Raw genomic sequence first — 21369 nt, 5'->3', positions numbered from 1 at the left:
TAGTTATATTCTTGTATATTGGAGCTGTATTATAGTAGTTATATTCTTGTATATTGGAGCTGTATTATAGTAGTTATATTCTTGTATATAGGGGCAGTATTATAGTAGTTATATTCTTGTATATAGGAGCAGTATTATAGTAGTTATATTCTTGTATATTGGAGCTGTATTATAGTAGTTATATTCTTGTATATAGGGGCAGTATTATAGTAGATATATTCTTGTATATAGGGGGCAGTATTATATTAGATATATTCTTGTATATAGGAGCAGTATTATAGTAGTTATATTCTTGTATATAGGAGGCAGTATTATAGTAGTTATATTCTTGTATATAGGGGCAGTATTATAGAAGTTATATTCTTGTATATAGGGACAGTATTATAGTAGTTATATTCTTGTATATAGGAGCAGTATTATAGTAGTTATATTCTTGTATATTGGAGCTGTATTATAGTAGTTATATTCTTGTATATAGGGGCAGTATTATAGTAGTTATATTCTTGTATATAGGGGGCAGTATTATATTAGATATATTCATGGTATATAGGAGCAGTATTATAGTAGTTATAGTCTTGTATATAGGGGCAGCATTATAGTAGTTATATTCTTGTATAAAGGGGCAGTATTATAGTAGTTATATTCTTGTATATAGGAGCAGTATTATAGTAGTTATATTCTTGTATAAAGGAGTAGTATTATAGTAATTATATTCTTGTATATAGGGGCAGTATTATAGTAGTTATATTCTTGTATATAGGGGCAGTATTATAGTAGTTATATTCTTGTATATAGGAGGCAGTATTATAGTAGTTATATTCTTGTACATAGGGGGCAGTATTATAGTAGTTATATTCTTGTATATAGGAGCAGTATTATAGTAGTTATATTCTTGTATATAGGGGACAGTATTATAGTAGTTATATTCTTGTATATAGGGGCAGTATTATAGTAGATATATTCTTGTATATAGGGGGCAGTATTATATTAGATATATTCTTGTATATAGGAGCAGTATTATAGTAGTTATATTCTTGTATATAGGAGGCAGTATTATAGTAGTTATATTCTTGTATATTGGAGCTGTATTATAGTAGTTATATTCTTGTATATAGGGGGCAGTATTATAGTAGTTATATTCTTGTATATAGGGGGCAGTATTATATTAGATATATTCATGGTATATAGGAGCAGTATTATAGTAGTTATAGTCTTGTATATAGGGGCAGCATTATAGTAGTTATATTCTTGTATAAAGGAGTAGTATTATAGTAATTATATTCTTGTATATAGGGGCAGTATTATAGTAGTTATATTCTTGTATATAGGAGCAGTATTATAGTAGTTATATTCTTGTATATAGGGGGCAGTATTATAGTAGTTATATTCTTCTATATAGGAGGCAGTATTATAGTAGTTATATTCTTGTATATAGGGGCAGTATTATAGTAGTTATATTCTTGTATATAGGAGCAGTATTATAGTAGTTATATTCTTATATATATGGGGCAGTATTATAGTAGTTATATTCTTGTATATTGGAGCTGTATTATAGTAGTTATATTCTTGTATATTGGAGCTGTATTATAGTAGTTATATTCTTGTATATATGGGCAGTATTATAGTAGTTATATTCTTGTATATATGGGGCAGTATTATAGTAGTTATATTGTTGTATATTGGAGCTGTATTATAGTAGTTATATTCTTGTATATTGGAGCTATATTATAGTAGTTATATTCTTGTATATAGGGGCAGTATTATAGAAGTTATATTCTTGTATATAGGGACAGTATTATAGTAGTTATATTCTTGTATATAGGAGCAGTATTATAGTAGTTATATTCTTGGATATAGGGGGCAGTATTATAGTAGTTATATTCTTGTACATAGGGGGCAGTATTATAGTAGTTATATTCTTGTATATAGGGGCAGTATTATAGTAGTTATATTCTTGTATATAGGGGGCAGTATTATAGTAGTTATATTCTTCTATATAGGAGGCAGTATTATAGTAGTTATATTTTTGTATATTGGAGCTGTATTATAGTAGTTATATTCTTGTATATTGGAGCTGTATTATAGTAGTTATATTCTTGTATATAGGGGCAGTATTATAGTAGTTATATTCTTGTATATAGGAGCAGTATTATAGTAGTTATATTCTTGTATATAGGGGCAGTATTATAGTAGTTATATTCTTGTATATTGGAGCTGTATTATAGTAGTTATATTCTTGTATATTGGAGCTGTATTATAGTAGTTATATTCTTGTATATTGGAGCTGTATTATAGTAGTTATATTCTTGTATATAGGAGCTGTATTATAGTAGTTATATTCTTGTATATTGGAGCTGTATTATAGTAGTTATATTCTTGTATATAGGGGCAGTATTATAGTAGTTATATTCTTGTATATTGGAGCTGTATTATAGTAGTTATATTCTTGTATATTGGAGCTGTATTATAGTAGTTATATTCTTGTATATAGGGGCAGTATTATAGTAGTTATATTCTTGTATATAGGAGCAGTATTATAGTAGTTATATTCTTGTATATTGGAGCTGTATTATAGTAGTTATATTCTTGTATATAGGGGCAGTATTATAGTAGATATATTCTTGTATATAGGGGGCAGTATTATATTAGATATATTCTTGTATATAGGAGCAGTATTATAGTAGTTATATTCTTGTATATAGGAGGCAGTATTATAGTAGTTATATTCTTGTATATAGGGGCAGTATTATAGAAGTTATATTCTTGTATATAGGGACAGTATTATAGTAGTTATATTCTTGTATATAGGAGCAGTATTATAGTAGTTATATTCTTGTATATTGGAGCTGTATTATAGTAGTTATATTCTTGTATATAGGGGCAGTATTATAGTAGTTATATTCTTGTATATAGGGGGCAGTATTATATTAGCTATATTCATGGTATATAGGAGCAGTATTATAGTAGTTATAGTCTTGTATATAGGGGCAGCATTATAGTAGTTATATTCTTGTATAAAGGGGCAGTATTATAGTAGTTATATTCTTGTATATAGGAGCAGTATTATAGTAGTTATATTCTTGTATAAAGGAGTAGTATTATAGTAATTATATTCTTGTATATAGGGCAGTATTATAGTAGTTATATTCTTGTATATAGGGGCAGTATTATAGTAGTTATATTCTTGTATATAGGAGGCAGTATTATAGTAGTTATATTCTTGTACATAGGGGGCAGTATTATAGTAGTTATATTCTTGTATATAGGAGCAGTATTATAGTAGTTATATTCTTGTATATAGGGGACAGTATTATAGTAGTTATATTCTTGTATATAGGGGCAGTATTATAGTAGATATATTCTTGTATATAGGGGGCAGTATTATATTAGATATATTCTTGTATATAGGAGCAGTATTATAGTAGTTATATTCTTGTATATTGGAGCTGTATTATAGTAGTTATATTCTTGTATATAGGGGGCAGTATTATAGTAGTTATATTCTTGTATATAGGGGGCAGTATTATATTAGATATATTCATGGTATATAGGAGCAGTATTATAGTAGTTATAGTCTTGTATATAGGGGCAGCATTATAGTAGTTATATTCTTGTATAAAGGGGCAGTATTATAGTAGTTATATTCTTGTATATAGGAGCAGTATTATAGTAGTTATATTCTTGTATAAAGGAGTAGTATTATAGTAATTATATTCTTGTATATAGGGGCAGTATTATAGTAGTTATATTCTTGTATATAGGAGCAGTATTATAGTAGTTATATTCTTGTATATAGGGGGCAGTATTATAGTAGTTATATTCTTCTATATAGGAGGCAGTATTATAGTAGTTATATTCTTGTATAAAGGAGTAGTATTATAGTAATTATATTCTTGTATATAGGGCAGTATTATAGTAGTTATATTCTTGTATATAGGGGCAGTATTATAGTAGTTATATTCTTGTATATAGGAGGCAGTATTATAGTAGTTATATTCTTGTACATAGGGGGCAGTATTATAGTAGTTATATTCTTGTATATAGGAGCAGTATTATAGTAGTTATATTCTTGTATATAGGGGACAGTATTATAGTAGTTATATTCTTGTATATAGGGGCAGTATTATAGTAGATATATTCTTGTATATAGGGGGCAGTATTATATTAGATATATTCTTGTATATAGGAGCAGTATTATAGTAGTTATATTCTTGTATATTGGAGCTGTATTATAGTAGTTATATTCTTGTATATAGGGGGCAGTATTATAGTAGTTATATTCTTGTATATAGGGGGCAGTATTATATTAGATATATTCATGGTATATAGGAGCAGTATTATAGTAGTTATAGTCTTGTATATAGGGGCAGCATTATAGTAGTTATATTCTTGTATAAAGGGGCAGTATTATAGTAGTTATATTCTTGTATATAGGAGCAGTATTATAGTAGTTATATTCTTGTATAAAGGAGTAGTATTATAGTAATTATATTCTTGTATATAGGGGCAGTATTATAGTAGTTATATTCTTGTATATAGGAGCAGTATTATAGTAGTTATATTCTTGTATATAGGGGGCAGTATTATAGTAGTTATATTCTTCTATATAGGAGGCAGTATTATAGTAGTTATATTCTTGTATATAGGGGCAGTATTATAGTAGTTATACTCTTGTATATAGGGGCAGTATTATAGTAGTTATATTCTTGTATATAGGGAGCAGTATTATAGTAGTTATATTCTTGTATATAGGGGGCAGTATTAAAGTAGTTATATTCTTGTATATAGGGGCAGTATTATAGTAGTTATATTCTTGTATAAGAGAGCAGTATTATAGTAGTTATATTATTGTATATAGGAGGCAGTATTATAGTAGTTATATTCTTGTATATAGGGGGCAGTATTATAGTAGTTATATTCTTGTATATAGGGGCAGTATTATAGTAGTTATATTCTTGTATATAGGAGGCAGTATTATAGTAGTTATATTCTTGTACATAGGGGGCAGTATTATAGTAGTTATATTCTTGTATATAGGAGCAGTATTATAGTAGTTATATTCTTGTATATAGGGGACAGTATTATAGTAGTTATATTCTTGTATATAGGGGCAGTATTATAGTAGTTATATTCTTGTATATAGGGGCAGTATTATAGTAGTTATATTCTTGTATATAGGGGCAGTATTATAGTAGTTATTTTCTTGTATATAGGGGCAGTATTATAGAAGTTATATTCTTGTATATAGGGGCATTATTATAGAAGTTATATTCTTGTATATAGGGGCAGTATTATAGTAGTTATATTCTTGTATATAGGGGCAGTATTATAGTAATTATATTCTTGTATATAGGGGCAGTATTATAGTAGTTATATTCTTGTATATAGGGGCAGTATTATAGTAGTTATATTCTTGTATATAGGGACAGTATTATAGTAGTTATATTCTTGTATATAGGGGGCAGTATTATAGTAGTTATATTCTTGTATATAGGAGCAGTATTATAGTAGTTATATTCTTGTATATAGGAGCAGTAAAATAGTAGCTATATTTTTGTATATAGGGGTAGTATTATAGTAGTTATATTCTTGTATTTAAGGGCAGTATTATAGTAGTTATATTGTTGTATATAGAGGGCAGTATTATAGTTGTTATATTCTTGTATAAAGGGGGACCGCATTATAGTAGTTATATTCTTGTATATAAGGGCAGTATTATAGTAGTTATATTCTTGTATATAGGCGCAGTATGATAGTAGTTATATTCTTGTATATAGGGGTAGTATTATAGTAGTTATATTCTTGTATTTAAGGGCAGTATTATAGTAGTTATATTCTTGTATATAGGAGGCAGTATTATAGTAGTTATATTCTTGTATATAGGGGGTAGTATTATAGTAGTTATATTCTTGTATATAGGGGGACCGTATTATAGTAGTTATATTCTTGTATATAGGGGACAGTATTATAGTAGTTATATTCTTGTATATAGGGGCAGTATTATAGTAGTTATATTCTTGTATATAGGGGCAGTATTATAGTAGTTATATTCTTGTATATAGGGGACAGTATTATAGTAGTTATATTCTTGTATATAGGGGCAGTATTATAGTAGTTATATTCTTGTATATAGGGGACAGTATTATAGTAGTTATATTCTTGTATATAGGGGCAGTATTATAGTAGTTATATTCTTGTATATAGGGGCAGCATTATAGTAGTTATATTCTTGTATATAGGAGCAGTATTATAGTAGTTATATTCTTGTATATAGGGGCAGTATTATAGAAGTTATATTCTTGTATATAGGAGCAGTATTATAGTAGTTATATTCTTGTATATAGGAGCAGTATTATAGTAGTTATATTCTTGTATATAGGAGCAGTATAATAGTAGCTATATTCTTGTATATAGGGGTAGTATTATAGTAGTTATATTCTTGTATTTAAGGCCAGTATTATAGTAGTTATATTCTTGTATATAGGAGGCAGTATTATAGTAGTTGTATTCTTGTATATAGGGGGCAGTATTATAGTAGTTATATTCTTGTATATAGGGGGACCGTATTATAGTAGTTATATTCTTGTATCTAAGGGCAGTATTATAGTAGTTATATTCTTATATATAGAAGCAGTATTATAGTAGTTATATTCCTGTATATAAGGGCAGTATTATAGTAGTTATATTCTTGTATATAGGGGGCAGTATTATAGTAGTTATATTCTTGTATATAGAAGGCAGTATTATAGTAGTTATATTCTTGTATATAGGGGGCAGTATTATAGTAGTTATATTCTTGTATATAGGGGCAGTATTATAGAAGTTATATTCTTGTATATAGGAGCAGTATTATAGTAGTTATATTCTTGTATATAGGAGCAGTATAATAGTAGCTATATTCTTGTATATAGGGGTAGTATTATAGTAGTTATATTCTTGTATATAGGAGGCAGTATTATAGTAGTTATATTCTTGTATATAGAGGGCAGTATTATAGTAGTTATATTCTTGTATATAGGGGGTAGTATTATAGTAGTTATATTCTTGTATATAGGGGGCAGTATTATAGTAGTTATATTCTTGTATATAGGGGTAGTATTATAGTAGTTATATTCCTGTATATAGGGGCAGTATTATAGTAGTTATATTCTTGTATATAGGCGCAGTAAGATAGTAGTTATATTCTTGTATATAGGAGGCAGTATTATAGTAGTTATATTCTTGTATATAGGGGGCAGTATTATAGTAGTTATATTCTTGTATATAGGGGGTAGTATTATAGTAGTTATATTCTTGTATATAGGGGGACCGTATTATAGTAGTTATATTCTTGTATATAGGGGACAGTATTATAGTAGTTATATTCTTGTATATAGGGGCAGTATTATAGTAGTTATATTCTTGTATATAGGGGCAGTATTATAGTAGTTATATTCTTGTATATAGGGGCAGTATTATAGTAGTTATATTCTTGTATATAGGGGCAGTATTATAGAAGTTATATTCTTGTATATAGGGACAGTATTATAGTAGTTATATTCTTGTATATAGGGGGGCAGTATTATAGTAGTTACATTCTAGTATATAGGGGGCAGTATTATAGTAGTTATATTCTTGTATATAGGAGCAGTATTATAGTAGTTATATTCTTGTATATAGAAGGCAGTATTATAGTAGTTATATTCTTGTATATAGGGGGCAGTATTATAGTAGTTATATTCTTGTATATAGGGGCAGTATTATAGAAGTTATATTCTTGTATATAGGAGCAGTATTATAGTAGTTATATTCTTGTATATAGGAGCAGTATTATAGTCGTTATATTCTTGTATATAGGAGCAGTATAATAGTAGCTATATTCTTGTATATAGGGGTAGTATTATAGTAGTTATATTCTTGTATTTAAGGCCAGTATTATAGTAGTTATATTCTTGTATATAGGAGGCAGTATTATAGTAGTTATATTCTTGTATATAGGGGGCAGTATTATAGTAGTTATATTCTTGTATATAGGGGGACCGTATTATAGTAGTTATATTCTTGTATATAAGGGCAGTATTATAGTAGTTATATTCTTATATATAGAAGCAGTATTATAGTAGTTATATTCCTGTATATAGGGGCAGTATTATAGTAGTTATATTCTTGTATATAGGCGCAGTAAGATAGTAGTTATATTCTTGTATATAGGAGGCAGTATTATAGTAGTTATATTCTTGTATATAGGGGGCAGTATTATAGTAGTTATATTCTTGTATATAAGGGCAGTATTATAGTAGTTATATTCTTATATATAGAAGCAGTATTATAGTAGTTATTATCCTGTATATAGGGGCAGTATTATAGTAGTTATATTCTTGTATATAGGCGCAGTATGATAGTAGTTATATTCTTGTATATAGGGGCAGTATTATAGTATTTATATTCTTGTATATAGGGGCAGTATAATAGTAGTTATATTCTTGTATATAGGGAGCAGTATTATAGTAGTTATATTCTTGTATATAGGGCAGTATTATAGTAGTTATATTCTTGTATATAGAGGGCAGTATTATAGTTGTTATATTCTTGTATATAGGGGGCAGTATTATAGTAGTTATATTCTTGTATATAGGGGCAGTATTATAGTAGTTATATTCTTGTATATAGGGGGCAGTATTATAGTAGTTATATTCTTGTATATAGGAGCAGTATTATAGTAGTTATATTCTTGTATATAGAAGGCAGTATTATAGTAGTTATATTCTTGTATATAGGAGCAGTATTATAGTAGTTATATTCTTGTATATAGGGGGCAGTATTATAGTAGTTATATTCTTGTATATAGGTGGCAGTATTATAGTAGTTATATTCTTGTATATAGGGAGCAGTATTATAGTAGTTATATTCTTGTATATTGGAGCAGTATTATAGTAGTTATATTCTTGTATATAGGGAGCAGTATTATAGTAGTTATATTCATGTGTATAGGAGCAGTATTATAGTAGTTATATTCTTGTATATTGATGCAGTATTATAGTAGTTATATTCTTGTATACAGGGGGCAGTTTTATAGTAGTTATATTCTTGTATATAGGGGGCAGTATTATAGTAGTTATATTCTTTTATATAGGGAGCAGTATTATAGTAGTTATATTCTTGTATATAGGGAGCAGTATTATAGTAGTTATATTCTTGTATATAGGGGCAGTATTATAGTAGTTATTTTCTTGTATATACGGGCAGTATTATAGTAGCTATATTCTTGTATATAGGAGCAGTATTATAGTAGTTAGATTCTTGTATATAGGGGGCAGTATTATAGTAGTTATATTCTTGTATATAGGGGGCAGTATTATAGTAGTTATATTCTTGTATATAGGGGCAGTATTATAGTAGTTATATTCTTGTATATAGGGGGCAGTATTATAGTAGTTATATTCTTGTATACAGGGGGCAGTATTATAGTAGTTATATTCTTGTATATAGGGGGCAGTATTATAGTAGTTATATTCTTGTATATAGAGGGCAGTATTATAGTAGTTATATTCTTGTATATAAGAGCAGTATTATAGTAGTTATATTCTTGTATATAAGAGCAGTATTATAGTAGTTATATTCTTGTATATAGGAGGCAGCATTATAGTAGTTATATTCTTGTATATAGATGGCAGTATTATAGTAGTTATATTCTTGTATATAAGAGCAGTATTATAGTAGTTATATTCTTGTATATAGGGAGCAGTATTATAGTAGTTATATTCTTGTATATAGAGGCAGTATTATAGTAATTATATTCTTGTATATAGGAGAAGTATTATAGTAGTTATATTCTTGTATATAGGGGCAGTATTATAGTAGTTATATTCTTGTATATATGGGGCAGTATTATAGTAGTTATATTCTTGTATATAGGGGCAGTATTATAGTAGTTATATTCTTGCATATAGGGGGCACTATTATAGTAGTTATATTCTTGTATATAGGGAACAGTATTATAGTAGTTATATTCTTGTATATAGGAGCAGTATTAGGGCAAAGCCCCATGTGGCGGAATTGCTCTGGAATTCCGCTGCGGACACTCCGCAGCGTTAATCCGCAGCGGACCCGTTTCTCCATTGCCTTCCGCTTCTTTTTAGTAGGGTTCGTTTAGACGAGGTGGAAAATTCCGCTGCGGAGCATAGGCTGCGGAGCGGAATTTGGTGTCCGCAGCATGCTCTGTCTGTTGCGGAGCAGTGGCGGACTCATTGCAGAATTTCTCCATTGACTTTAATGGAGATTCTAAATTCCGCAATGAAGTCCGCAGCTGTCATGCACATGTTATGTGTGCTGCGGATGCGTATTGGTTTTTTAACATGACATTTCTTCATTCTGGCTGGACCTATGTATTTCTAGGTCTACAGCCAGACTGAGGAAGTCAATTGGGCTCCCGTAATTACGGGAGTGTTGCTAGGCGACGTCAGTAAATAGTCACTGTCCAGGGTGCTGAAAGAGTTAAGCGATCGGCAGTAACTGTTTCTGCACCCGGGACAGTGACTACCAATCACAATATACAGCAACCTGTAGAAAAAATAGAAGTTCATACTTACCGAGAACTCCCTGCTTCTTCCTCCAGTCCGGCTTCCCAGGATGACGTTTCAATCTAAGTGACGGCTGCAGCCAATCACAGGCCAATCACAGGCTGCAGCCAATCACAGGCCAATCACAGGCTGCAGCCAATCACAGGCCAATCACATGCTGCAGTGGTCACATGGACTGCCGCGTCATCCAGGGAGGTCGGGCTGGATGCCGAAAGAGGGACGCGTCACCAAGACAACGGCCAGTAAGTATGAAATTCTTTTACTTTCACTAGGGAAAGTGCTGTCCCTTCTCTCTATCCTGCACTGATAAAGAGAAGGGAAGTACTTTCCCCTCAATACGCAACGGCCAGTCCGCATCAATTTACTGCACATTTTGGGCAGATTCTGTGCGGCATTGATGCGGACAGTTGCGGAAGAAATACGCCAAGTGGGGCCATGCCCTTATAGTAGATATATTCTTGTATATAAGAGGCAGTATTATTGTAGTTATATTCTTCTATATAGGAGCAGTATTATAGTAGTTATATTCTTGTATATAGGGGCAGTATTATAGTAGTTATATTCTTGTATATAGGGGCAGTATTATAGTAGTTATATTCTTGTATATAGGGGGTAGTATGATAGTAGTTATATTCTTGTATATAGGGGCAGTATTATAGTAGTTATATTCTTGTATATAGGGGGCAGTATTATAGTAGTTATATTCTTGTATATAGGAGGCAGTATTATAGTAGTTATATTCTTGTATATAGGGGCAGTATTATAGTAGTTATATTCTTGTATATAGGAGCAGTATTATAGTAGTTATATTCTTGTATATAGGAGGCAGTATTATAGTAGTTATATTCTTGTATATAGGGGCAGTATTATAGTAGTTATATTCTTGTATATAGGGAGCAGTATTATAGTAGTTATACTTTTGTATATAGGGGCAGTATTATAGTAGTTATATTCTTGTATATAGGACAGTATTATAGTAGTTATATTCTTGTATATAGGGAGCAGTATTATAGTAGTTATATTCTTGTATACAGGGGCACTATTATAGTTGTTATATTCTTGTATATAGGGGCAGTATTATAGTAGTTATATTCTTGTATATAGGAGGCAGTATTATAGTAGTTATATTCTTGTATATAGGGGCAGTATTATAGTAGTTATATTCTTGTATATAGGAGCAGTATTATAGTAGTTATATTCTTGTATATAGGGAGCAGTATTATAGTAGTTATATTATTGTATATAGAGGCAGTATTATAGTAGTTATATTCTTGTATATAGGGGGCAGTATTATAGTAGTTATATTCTTGTATGTAGGAGCAGTATTATAGTAGTTATATTCTTGTATATAAGGGCAGTATTAGGGCATGACCACACATGGCGGAATTCCTCCGCAACTGTCCGCATCAATGCCGCACAGAATCTGCGTTGCAGATTCTGCAGCGGATCTGCACAAAATGTGCAGAAAATTGATGCGGACTGGCCGCTGCGGACTGCAGGAAAAGTGCTTCTCTTCTCCCTATTCAGTGCAGGATAGAGAGAAGGGACAGCACTTTCCCTAGTGAAAGTCAAAGAAATTCATACTTACCGGCCGTTGTCTTGGTGACGCGTCCCTCTTTCGGCATCCGGCCCGACCTCCCTGGATGACGCTCCAGTCCATGTGACCGCTGCAGCCTGTGCTTGGCCTGTGATTGGCTGCAGCCGTCACTTACACTGAAACGTCATCCTGGGAGGCCGGACTGGAGACAGACGCAGGGAGTTCTCGGTAAGTATGAACTTATATTTTTTTTTACAGATACATGTATATTGAGATCGGTAGTCACTGTCCCGGGTGCAGAAACAGTTACTGCCGATCGCGTAACTCTTTCAGCACCCTGGACAGTGACTATTTACAGACGTCTCCTAGCAACGCTCCCGTCATTACGGGAGCCCCATTGACTTCCTCAGTCTGGCTGTAGACCTAGAAATACATAGGTCCAGCCAGAATGAAGAAATGTCATGGTAGTAAAAACAATACGCTCCGCAGCACACATAAGATCTGCGGACTTCATTGCGGAATTTTGACTCTCCATTGAAGTCAATGGAGAAATTCCGCCATGAGTCCGCAACCAGTCCGCCACTGCTCCGCAACAGACAGAGCATGCTGCGGACACCAAATTCCGCTCCGCAGCCTATGCTCCGCAGCGGAATTGTACGCATCGTGTAAACGAACACTGCTAAATTAAAGTGAAAGTCAATGGAGAAACGGCTCCGCTGCGGATTAACGCTGCGGAGTGTCCGCAGCGGAATTTAAGTGAAATTCCGCCATGTGTGAACCCGCCCTTATAGTAGTTATATTCTTGTATATAGGGGCAGTATTATTGTAGTTATATTCTTCTATATAGGAGCAGTATTATAGTAGTTATATTCTTGTATATAGGGGGTACTATTATAGTAGTTCTATTCTTGTATATAAGGAGCAGTATTATAGTAGTTATATTCTTGTATATAGGGGCAGTATTATAGTAGTTATATTCTTGTATATGGGGGGGCAGTATTATAGTAGTTATATTCTTGTATATAGGGGCAGTATTATAGTAGTTATATTATTGTATATAGGAGCAGTATTATAGTAGTTATATTCTTGTATATAGGGGCAGTATTATATAGTTATATTCGTGTATATAGGAGCAGTATTATAGTAGTTATATTCTTGTATATAGGGGCAGTATTATAGTAGTTCTATTCTTGTATATAAGGAGCAGTATTATAGTAGTTATATTCCTGTATATAGGGGCAGTATTATAGTAGTTATATTCTTGTATATAGGGGCAGTATTATAGTAGTTATATTCTTGTATATAGGGGCAGTATTATAGTAGTTATATTCTTGTATATAGGAGCAGTATTATAGTAGTTATGTTCTTGTATATAGGAGCAGTATTATAGTAGTTATATTCTTGTATATAGGGGCAGTATTATATAGTTATATTCGTGTATATAGGAGCAGTATTATAGTAGTTATATTCTTGTATATACGGGGCAGTATTATACGACGCTAGGAGTCCCTGCCTCTCCTTGGAACTGCTGTCCTGTACTGATCCGGCAGCGAGGCAGGGACTCCTAGCATCGTACATAACTATAATACTAGGAGCCCGGCTCCCTGCAGTGTGTTCGGTCTGGGACTTCCGGCCGAAATACGTTCCGTCCATTACGGACGTAATATGCTCGTGTGAATCCAGCCTTATACTGAGAATACTACTATTATACTGGGAATACTACTATAATACAAGTTACTACTAGGAATACTACTATTATACTGGGAATACTACTATAATACAAGTTACTACTAGGAATACTACTATTATACTGGCAATACTATTATACTGGAATACTACTATTATACTGGGAGCTACTGGGAATACTACTATAATACAAAGAACTAGTAGGAATACCACTATAATACTGGGAATACTATTATAATACTGGGAATACTACTATAATACTAGGAATACTACTATAATACTAGGAACTACTAGGAATACTACTATAATACTAGGAACTACTAGGAATGCTAATATAATACTAGGAACTACTAGGACTGCTAATATAATACTAGGAACTACTAGGACTGCTAATATAATACTAGGAACTACTGGGAATACTACTATAATACTACTATAATACTGGGAATAATACTATAATACTATAAAACTACTATTATACTAGGAACTACTAGGAATACTACTATAATACTGGGAATACTATTATAATACTGGGAATACTACTATTAGGGCATGGCCACACGTGGCGGATTTCCTCCGCAACTGTCCGCATCAATGCCGCACCTAATCCGGGTTGCGGATTACGGCTGCGGATCTGCCCAAAATGTGCAGTAAATTGATGCGGACTAGCTGCTGCGGACTGCGGGAAAAGTGCTTCCCTTCTCCCTATCAGTGCAGGATAGAGAGAAGGGACAGCACTTTCCCTTGTGAAAGTAACAGAAATTCATACTTACCGGCCGTTGTCTTGGTGACGCGTCCCTCTTTCGGCATCCAGCCCGACCTCCCTGGATGACGCGCCAGTCCATGTGACCGCTGCAGCCTGTGCTTGGCCTGTGATTGGCTGCAGCCGTCACTTAGACTGAAACGTTATCCTGGGAGGCCGGACTGGAGACAGACGCAGGGAGTTCTCGGTAAGTATGAACTTATATGTTTTTTTACAGATACATGTATATTGGGATCGGTAGTCACTGTCCAGGGTGCAGAAACAGTTACTGCCGATCGCTTAACTCTTTCAGCACCCTGGACAGTGACTATTTACAGACGTCTCCTAGCAACGCTCCCGTCATTACAGGAGCCCCATTGACTTCCTCAGTCTGGCTGTAGACCTAGAAATACATAGGTCCAGCCAGAATGAAGAAATGTCATGGCAAAAAAGCAAGACGCATCCGCAGCACACATAACATGTACATGACAGCTGCGGACTTCATTGCGGAACTTAGAATCTCCATTGAAGTCAATGGAGAAATTCCGCCATGAGTCCGCCACTGCTCCGCAACAGACAGAGCATGCTGCGGACACCAAATTCCGCTCCGCAGCCTATGCTCCGCAGCGGAATGTTACGCATCGTCTAAACGAACACTGCTAAATTAAAGTGGAAGTCAATGGACAAACGGCTCCGCTGTGGATTAACGCTGCGGAGTGTCCGCAGCGGAATTTAAGTGAAATTCCGCCACGTGTGAACCCAGCCTAATACTGGGAATACTAGGAACATTACTCTAATACTAGGAATACTACTATAATACAAGGAACACTTAGGAATACTACTATAATACTAAGAATACTACTATTATACTGGGAATACTACTATAATACTGGGAATACTACTATTATACTGGGAATACTAGGAACATTACTCTAATACTAGGAATACTACTATAATACAAGGAACACCTAGGAATACTACTATAATACAAGGAACACCTAGGAATACTACTATAATACTAAGAATACTACTATTATACTGGGAATACTACTATAATACTGGGAATACTACTATTATACTGGGAATACTACTATAATACTGGGAATACTACTATTATACTGGGAATACTACTATTATACTGGGAATACTAGGAACATTACTCTAATACTAGGAATACTACTATAATACCAGGAACAATTAGGAATACTATTATTATACTGGGAATACTACTATAATACTGGGAATACTACTATAATACTAGGAACTACTAGGAATGCTAATATAATACTAGGAACTACTAGGACTGCTAATATAATACTAGGAACTACTGGGAATAATACTATAATACTACTATAATACTGGGAATAATACTATAATACTATAAAACTACTATTATACTAGGAACTACTAGGAATACTACTATAATACTAGGAATACTACTATTATACTGGGAATACTACTATAATACTAGGAATGCTAATATAATACTAGGAACTACTGGGAATAATACTATAATACTACTATAATACTGGGAATAATACTATAATACTATAAAACTACTATTATACTAGGAACTACTAGGAATACTACTATAATACTAGGAATACTACTATTATACTGGGAATACTACTATAATACTAGGAACTACTAGGAATGCTAATATAATACTAGGAACTACTGGGACTGCTAATATAATACTAGGAACTACTAGGACTGCTAATATAATACTAGGAACTACTGGGAATAATACTATAATACTACTATAATACTGGGAATAATACTATAATACTATAAAACTACTATTATACTAGGAACTACTAGGAATGCTAATATAATACTAGGAATACTACTATTATACTGGGAATACTACTATAATACTAGGAATGCTAATATAATACTAGGAACTACTAGGAATGCTAATATAATACTAGGAACTACTAGGAATGCTAATATAATACTAGGAACTACTGGGAATAATACTATAATACTACTATAATACTGGGAACTACTAGGAATGCTAATATAATACTAGGAACTACTAGGACTGCTAATATAATACTAGGAACTACTAGGACTGCTAATATAATACTAGGAACTACTGGGAATAATACTATAATACTGGGAATAATACTATAATACCAGGAACAATTAGGAATACTATTATTATACTGGGAATACTACTATAATACTGGGAATACTACTATAATACTAGGAACTACTAGGAATACTACTATAATACTGGGAATACTACTATAATACTAGGAACTACTAGGAATGCTAATATAATACTAGGAACTACTAGGACTGCTAATATAATACTAGGAACTACTAGGAATGCTAATATAATACTAGGAACTACTAGGACTGCTAATATAATACTAGGAACTACTGGGAATAATACTATAATACTACTATAATACTGGGAATAATACTATAATACCAGGAACAATTAGGAATACTATTATTATACTGGGAATACTACTATAATACTGGGAATACTACTATAATACTGGGAATACTACTATAATACTAGGAACTACTAGGAGTACTACTATAATACTGGGAATACTACTATAATACTAGGAACTACTAGGAGTACTACTATAATACTGGGAATACTACTATAATACTAGGAACTACTAGGAATACTACTATAATACTGGGAATACTACTATAATACTAGGAACTACTAGGAATACTACTATAATACTAGGAACTACTAGGAGTACTACTATAATACTGGGAATACTACTATAATACTGGGAATACTACTATAATACAAGGAACTACTAGGAATACTACTATAATACTAGGAACTACTAGGAATACTACTATAATACTAGGAACTACTAGGAATACTACTATAATACTAGGAACTACTAGGAATACTACTATAATACTGGGAATACTACTATAATACTAGGAACTACTAGGAATATTACTATAATACTGGAATACTACTATAATACAAGGAACTACTAGGAATACCACTATAATACTAGGGGTACTAATATAGTGCTAAGAACTACTAGGAATACTACTATTGTACTGGGACTACTACTGTATTACAAGGAACTACTAGTAATACTACTATAATAATGGGAATATTTTCTATAATACTAGAAACTACTAGAAATAATATTACTAAAATATCTAAACAACAAGGAATACTACTATAATAATAGGAACTACTAGGAATACTACTATAATACTAGAAATTACTAAGAATACTGCTATTGTACTAGGAACCACTAGAAATAATACTATATTATTAAGAACTACTATAATAGTTGAACTACTACTCCTCCTCCTCCTCCCCCCACAAGGAGAACACCCAAGATAGAACTTAGGCGCATTCAACATCAATCTATCTATCTATCTATCTATCTATCTATCTATCTATCTATCTATCTATCTATCTATCTATCTATCTCATATCTATCTATCTATCTATCTATCTATCTATCTATCTATCTATCTATCTATCTATCTATCTATCTATCTATCTATGATCAGTTATCCAATTATGCTGTTATCTAATGCTCACAATCTGTTAGGGCACATTCAGACTCTGGAATTCCGCAGCGGATAATCTGTCCATTGGTTTCCACACCTTTTTAGTTTTCTTCGTGCAGACGTTGCAGACAACTCCGCTGCGGACCATAGGCTGCGGTGCGGAATTTGGTGTTCGCAGCATACACTGGCTGTTGCGGACGTGTAGCGGACTTGATGCGGAATTTCTCCATTGACTTCAATAGAGTTTCAAAATTCTGCAATGAAATCCGCAGATGTTATGTGCGTTGCGTATTGGTTTTACACACAGGATATTTCTTCATTCTGGCTGGACCTATTTGTTTCGAAGTCTATAGCCAGACTGAGATGGAATGTTTTAAAAGACAGCAGGAAGTACTCTCCACCTGAATCCGCAACGGCTAATCCGCAACAAATTACTGCACATTTTAGGCAAAGCCGCAACAGAATCTGCAACGCGGATTATGTGCGGCATTGATGCGGACAGTGTCTGCAGGAATACTCCACGTCTGAACATGCCCTTATTGTGTCATCAGTGAGTAATTATGTAGCAGATCATTGATTTTTATCTGATCGTATATTTGATCTATTATTATTATTAGTAGTAGTATTATCTTACGTATGGGGGTCTGGATATCGTTTTCTGTCTGTCGCAAGATTTTCTAATTTATTAAATGTCTCAGTCGAATGAGAATATTTCCAGTGTCTTACCCACATCCATAGCCAGAGCTACAGCCAGGAGGAAGGTGATCATAAATCCTCTCATCTTGACGTCCTGGCCAGTAATAAGAACCCTGGATAAAGGGCCGGATAGATTTATCAGATTTATAGTCCAGCCCTCCCCTCCGGATTATCATAGACACAAAGCAAAATAAAGTAAATAGCTGAAATACCGAAGCGCGTGGTGATTATTAGGTTACATCTCGCAGCGTCAGACCCAGAATTATCCAATTCACCTGTGACATTCGAGCTACTGTTTCCAATAAATATTCAGTCACAGAAAATATGCACAAAGAAACGACAAATAATAATAATTAATAAAGAAGATTTTACTACAGTCCCGGGAAATATCATAAAGGCAGTGGTGGAGAACAACAAGTCGTGTCTGCAGCATCCGAAGTGTCACAGTCTAGCCAAATAAACCTGGGACCAAAAATATATTTCACAGTAAATATGCAGTAAGATCTAACTAAAGCTCCCCCTAGTGGTGACTGCAGGCACCAGAATGTAATCATGTAACTCTATGGGAGCTGTATATATCTGTATGTAGTGAGCTCCCCCTAGTGGTGGCTGAAGGCAGCAGAATCTTATCATGTAACTCTATGGGAGCTGTATATATCTGTATGTAGTGAGCTCCCCCTAGTGGTGGCTTCAGGCAGCAGAATCTTATCATGTAACTCTATGGGAGCTGTATATATCTGTATGTAGTGAGCTCCCCTAGTGGTGGCTGCAGGCAGCAGAATCTTATCATGTAACTCTATGGGAGCTGTATATATCTGTATGTAGTGAGCTCCCCCTAGTGGTGGCTGCAGGCAGCAGAATCTTATCATGTAACTATGTATATGCAGGGGATTTGGTGCTCTGTTTTGGAAAACGAGCTTTGACTGCTAAAATGATATATTAAGAAATTTATTTGCACAGAATATGTGACAAAAATAATCAGATCATGAGAAAGCTACATATTGTCCAACCTAATGTGCCACAATCCTCCTTTCTCCTTCAACAAATCCGGCGACCAGTATCATATTCCTTTCCTGCTGGTACCATTGAACAGTTTGAGGCCAATATTGGGCAGATTGGACTTATTTTGACATTGGGGCCTACCAAGACGCCTGAAGCCTGGGACTAAATTAGCGACTGGTGCCCGGAGACTATGATCCTGCACACTCCCTGGGCCCCTCTGGAACACCTGTAGCTGGAGCAGGGATGGATGAAGGATACTAAGGGCCCTAGACTGTATGGAAAGTGTCCAGGAGACTCTGCAAAAAGACCCGCAGATACCTGTAGACCCGGGCAGAAAAGAGAACTCGTTCATAAGCTGGACTGTCCGTCTGGTGCATGGGAAGCAGGAGACCATGACAACCAGAGAATCCACCCGCCACAGCATCTTCATCTCCTCCCATCATTTTTGGGCCTGATTCACGCTTCGCATATTTGTTGCAGATTTTGATGCAGATTTTTGTGTCAAAGCCAGAAGTGGATCCAGGAGGAACTATAAGTACTTGGGACCACTTCTTTCTTTGGCTCAAAAATCGGCACCAATTTCTGCAACAAATAATATAATCTCATTATTTCAATTCTCTCGGACTGACTGCTCACCTTAGGCTGTCTTCACACTGTGCGTTTTTGTTTCCTGTTTAGCATGCAGTTTTTGTTTTGGTAAATAAATTTCCATGTTTCCCAATGGGGGTTCATGAACGCAGCCTTAAAGGGCCATACTGCCTATCCATCTCGCCAGCTTTTTCTCACCTCCGTGCACGTCCCCCTTTCCTCCCTCAATACCACTATAGCCTCATGTGATCTGCTACAGACGGTAACCCCATGTCCATGGCTGGAGCTCTGCTATATGTTTTAACCCCTTCCCGACGTATGATGTCTACTAACGTCTTAGCCGGGTAGGGGATGTATGGAGCAGGCTCACGGGCTGAGCCCGTTCCATAAAACGCAGGTGTCGGTTGTACGTTACAGCCAGCACTTTACTGTAATGAGCGGGATCGAGCTCAATGCGAACCCACCCACTTAACCCAATAGCGACCACGGCATTTAAAGCATTAGAAAGAGGGATTGACGGGAAAGGGTTAATAGGATACTTAGACCTCGTTCACACAGTATTTTATCATTCTGATTTTGACGCGTTTTCCAAATTGGAATTTTTCTGCTGGCTGAAAAAAGAAACTTCCTGCTCTATTTTGGGGCAGATTCCGCTCTTGAACCTCCTATTGAAATCAATTGGAGGCATAAAAAAACAGCACCGTGCGGCCCGATGCTGATTCTAACGCCTCAGAAAACTAATGGAAAACCACCAGTGTTTGCATTTAGCATTACCCTTATAAATATTTTTGTGCACTACTATGATATATTATTGTATCTTTGTAGTACCCACTTTATATGCCAACCTATCTGTTAAAGGAGCCTGTGAGACCACCAGGCAGATGGGTCTTGGTGCAGTTTTGGACCAGTGTTCTTGGGCCCACCATAGGAGATAATTCTGAGGGTCTGCCCTCCAGCTATACAGGACATGTGCACGTACTTTATAATTATATCCTAATCTTTACTGCTATCATTGTCCCCCCAGGACAGATCAATCAACCCTT

At 34.0% G+C, this 21369-nt stretch overlaps 1 protein-coding gene across 1 annotated transcript in view; it reads right to left on the bottom strand.

Annotated features, from left to right (window-relative positions):
- LOC142652291 (ly6/PLAUR domain-containing protein 2-like) overlaps window positions 1-20194 on the bottom strand; it is a 42504-nt gene extending 22310 nt beyond the window's left edge. Inside the window, exon 1 of the mRNA XM_075827942.1 lies at window positions 20057-20194. Coding sequence (XP_075684057.1) covers window positions 20057-20168 — 112 coding nt within the window. The 5' untranslated portion in view covers window positions 20169-20194. The remainder of the gene's footprint in view (window positions 1-20056) is intronic.
- Window positions 20195-21369: the final 1175 nt, after the last annotated feature.

The sequence above is a fragment of the Rhinoderma darwinii genome, chromosome 5, assembly GCF_050947455.1.
Source record: "Rhinoderma darwinii isolate aRhiDar2 chromosome 5, aRhiDar2.hap1, whole genome shotgun sequence".
Classification (NCBI taxonomy): domain Eukaryota; kingdom Metazoa; phylum Chordata; class Amphibia; order Anura; family Rhinodermatidae; genus Rhinoderma; species Rhinoderma darwinii.
The sequence above is the reverse complement of the archived record's forward strand: the minus strand, read 5'-3'. Positions and strand labels throughout refer to the sequence as shown.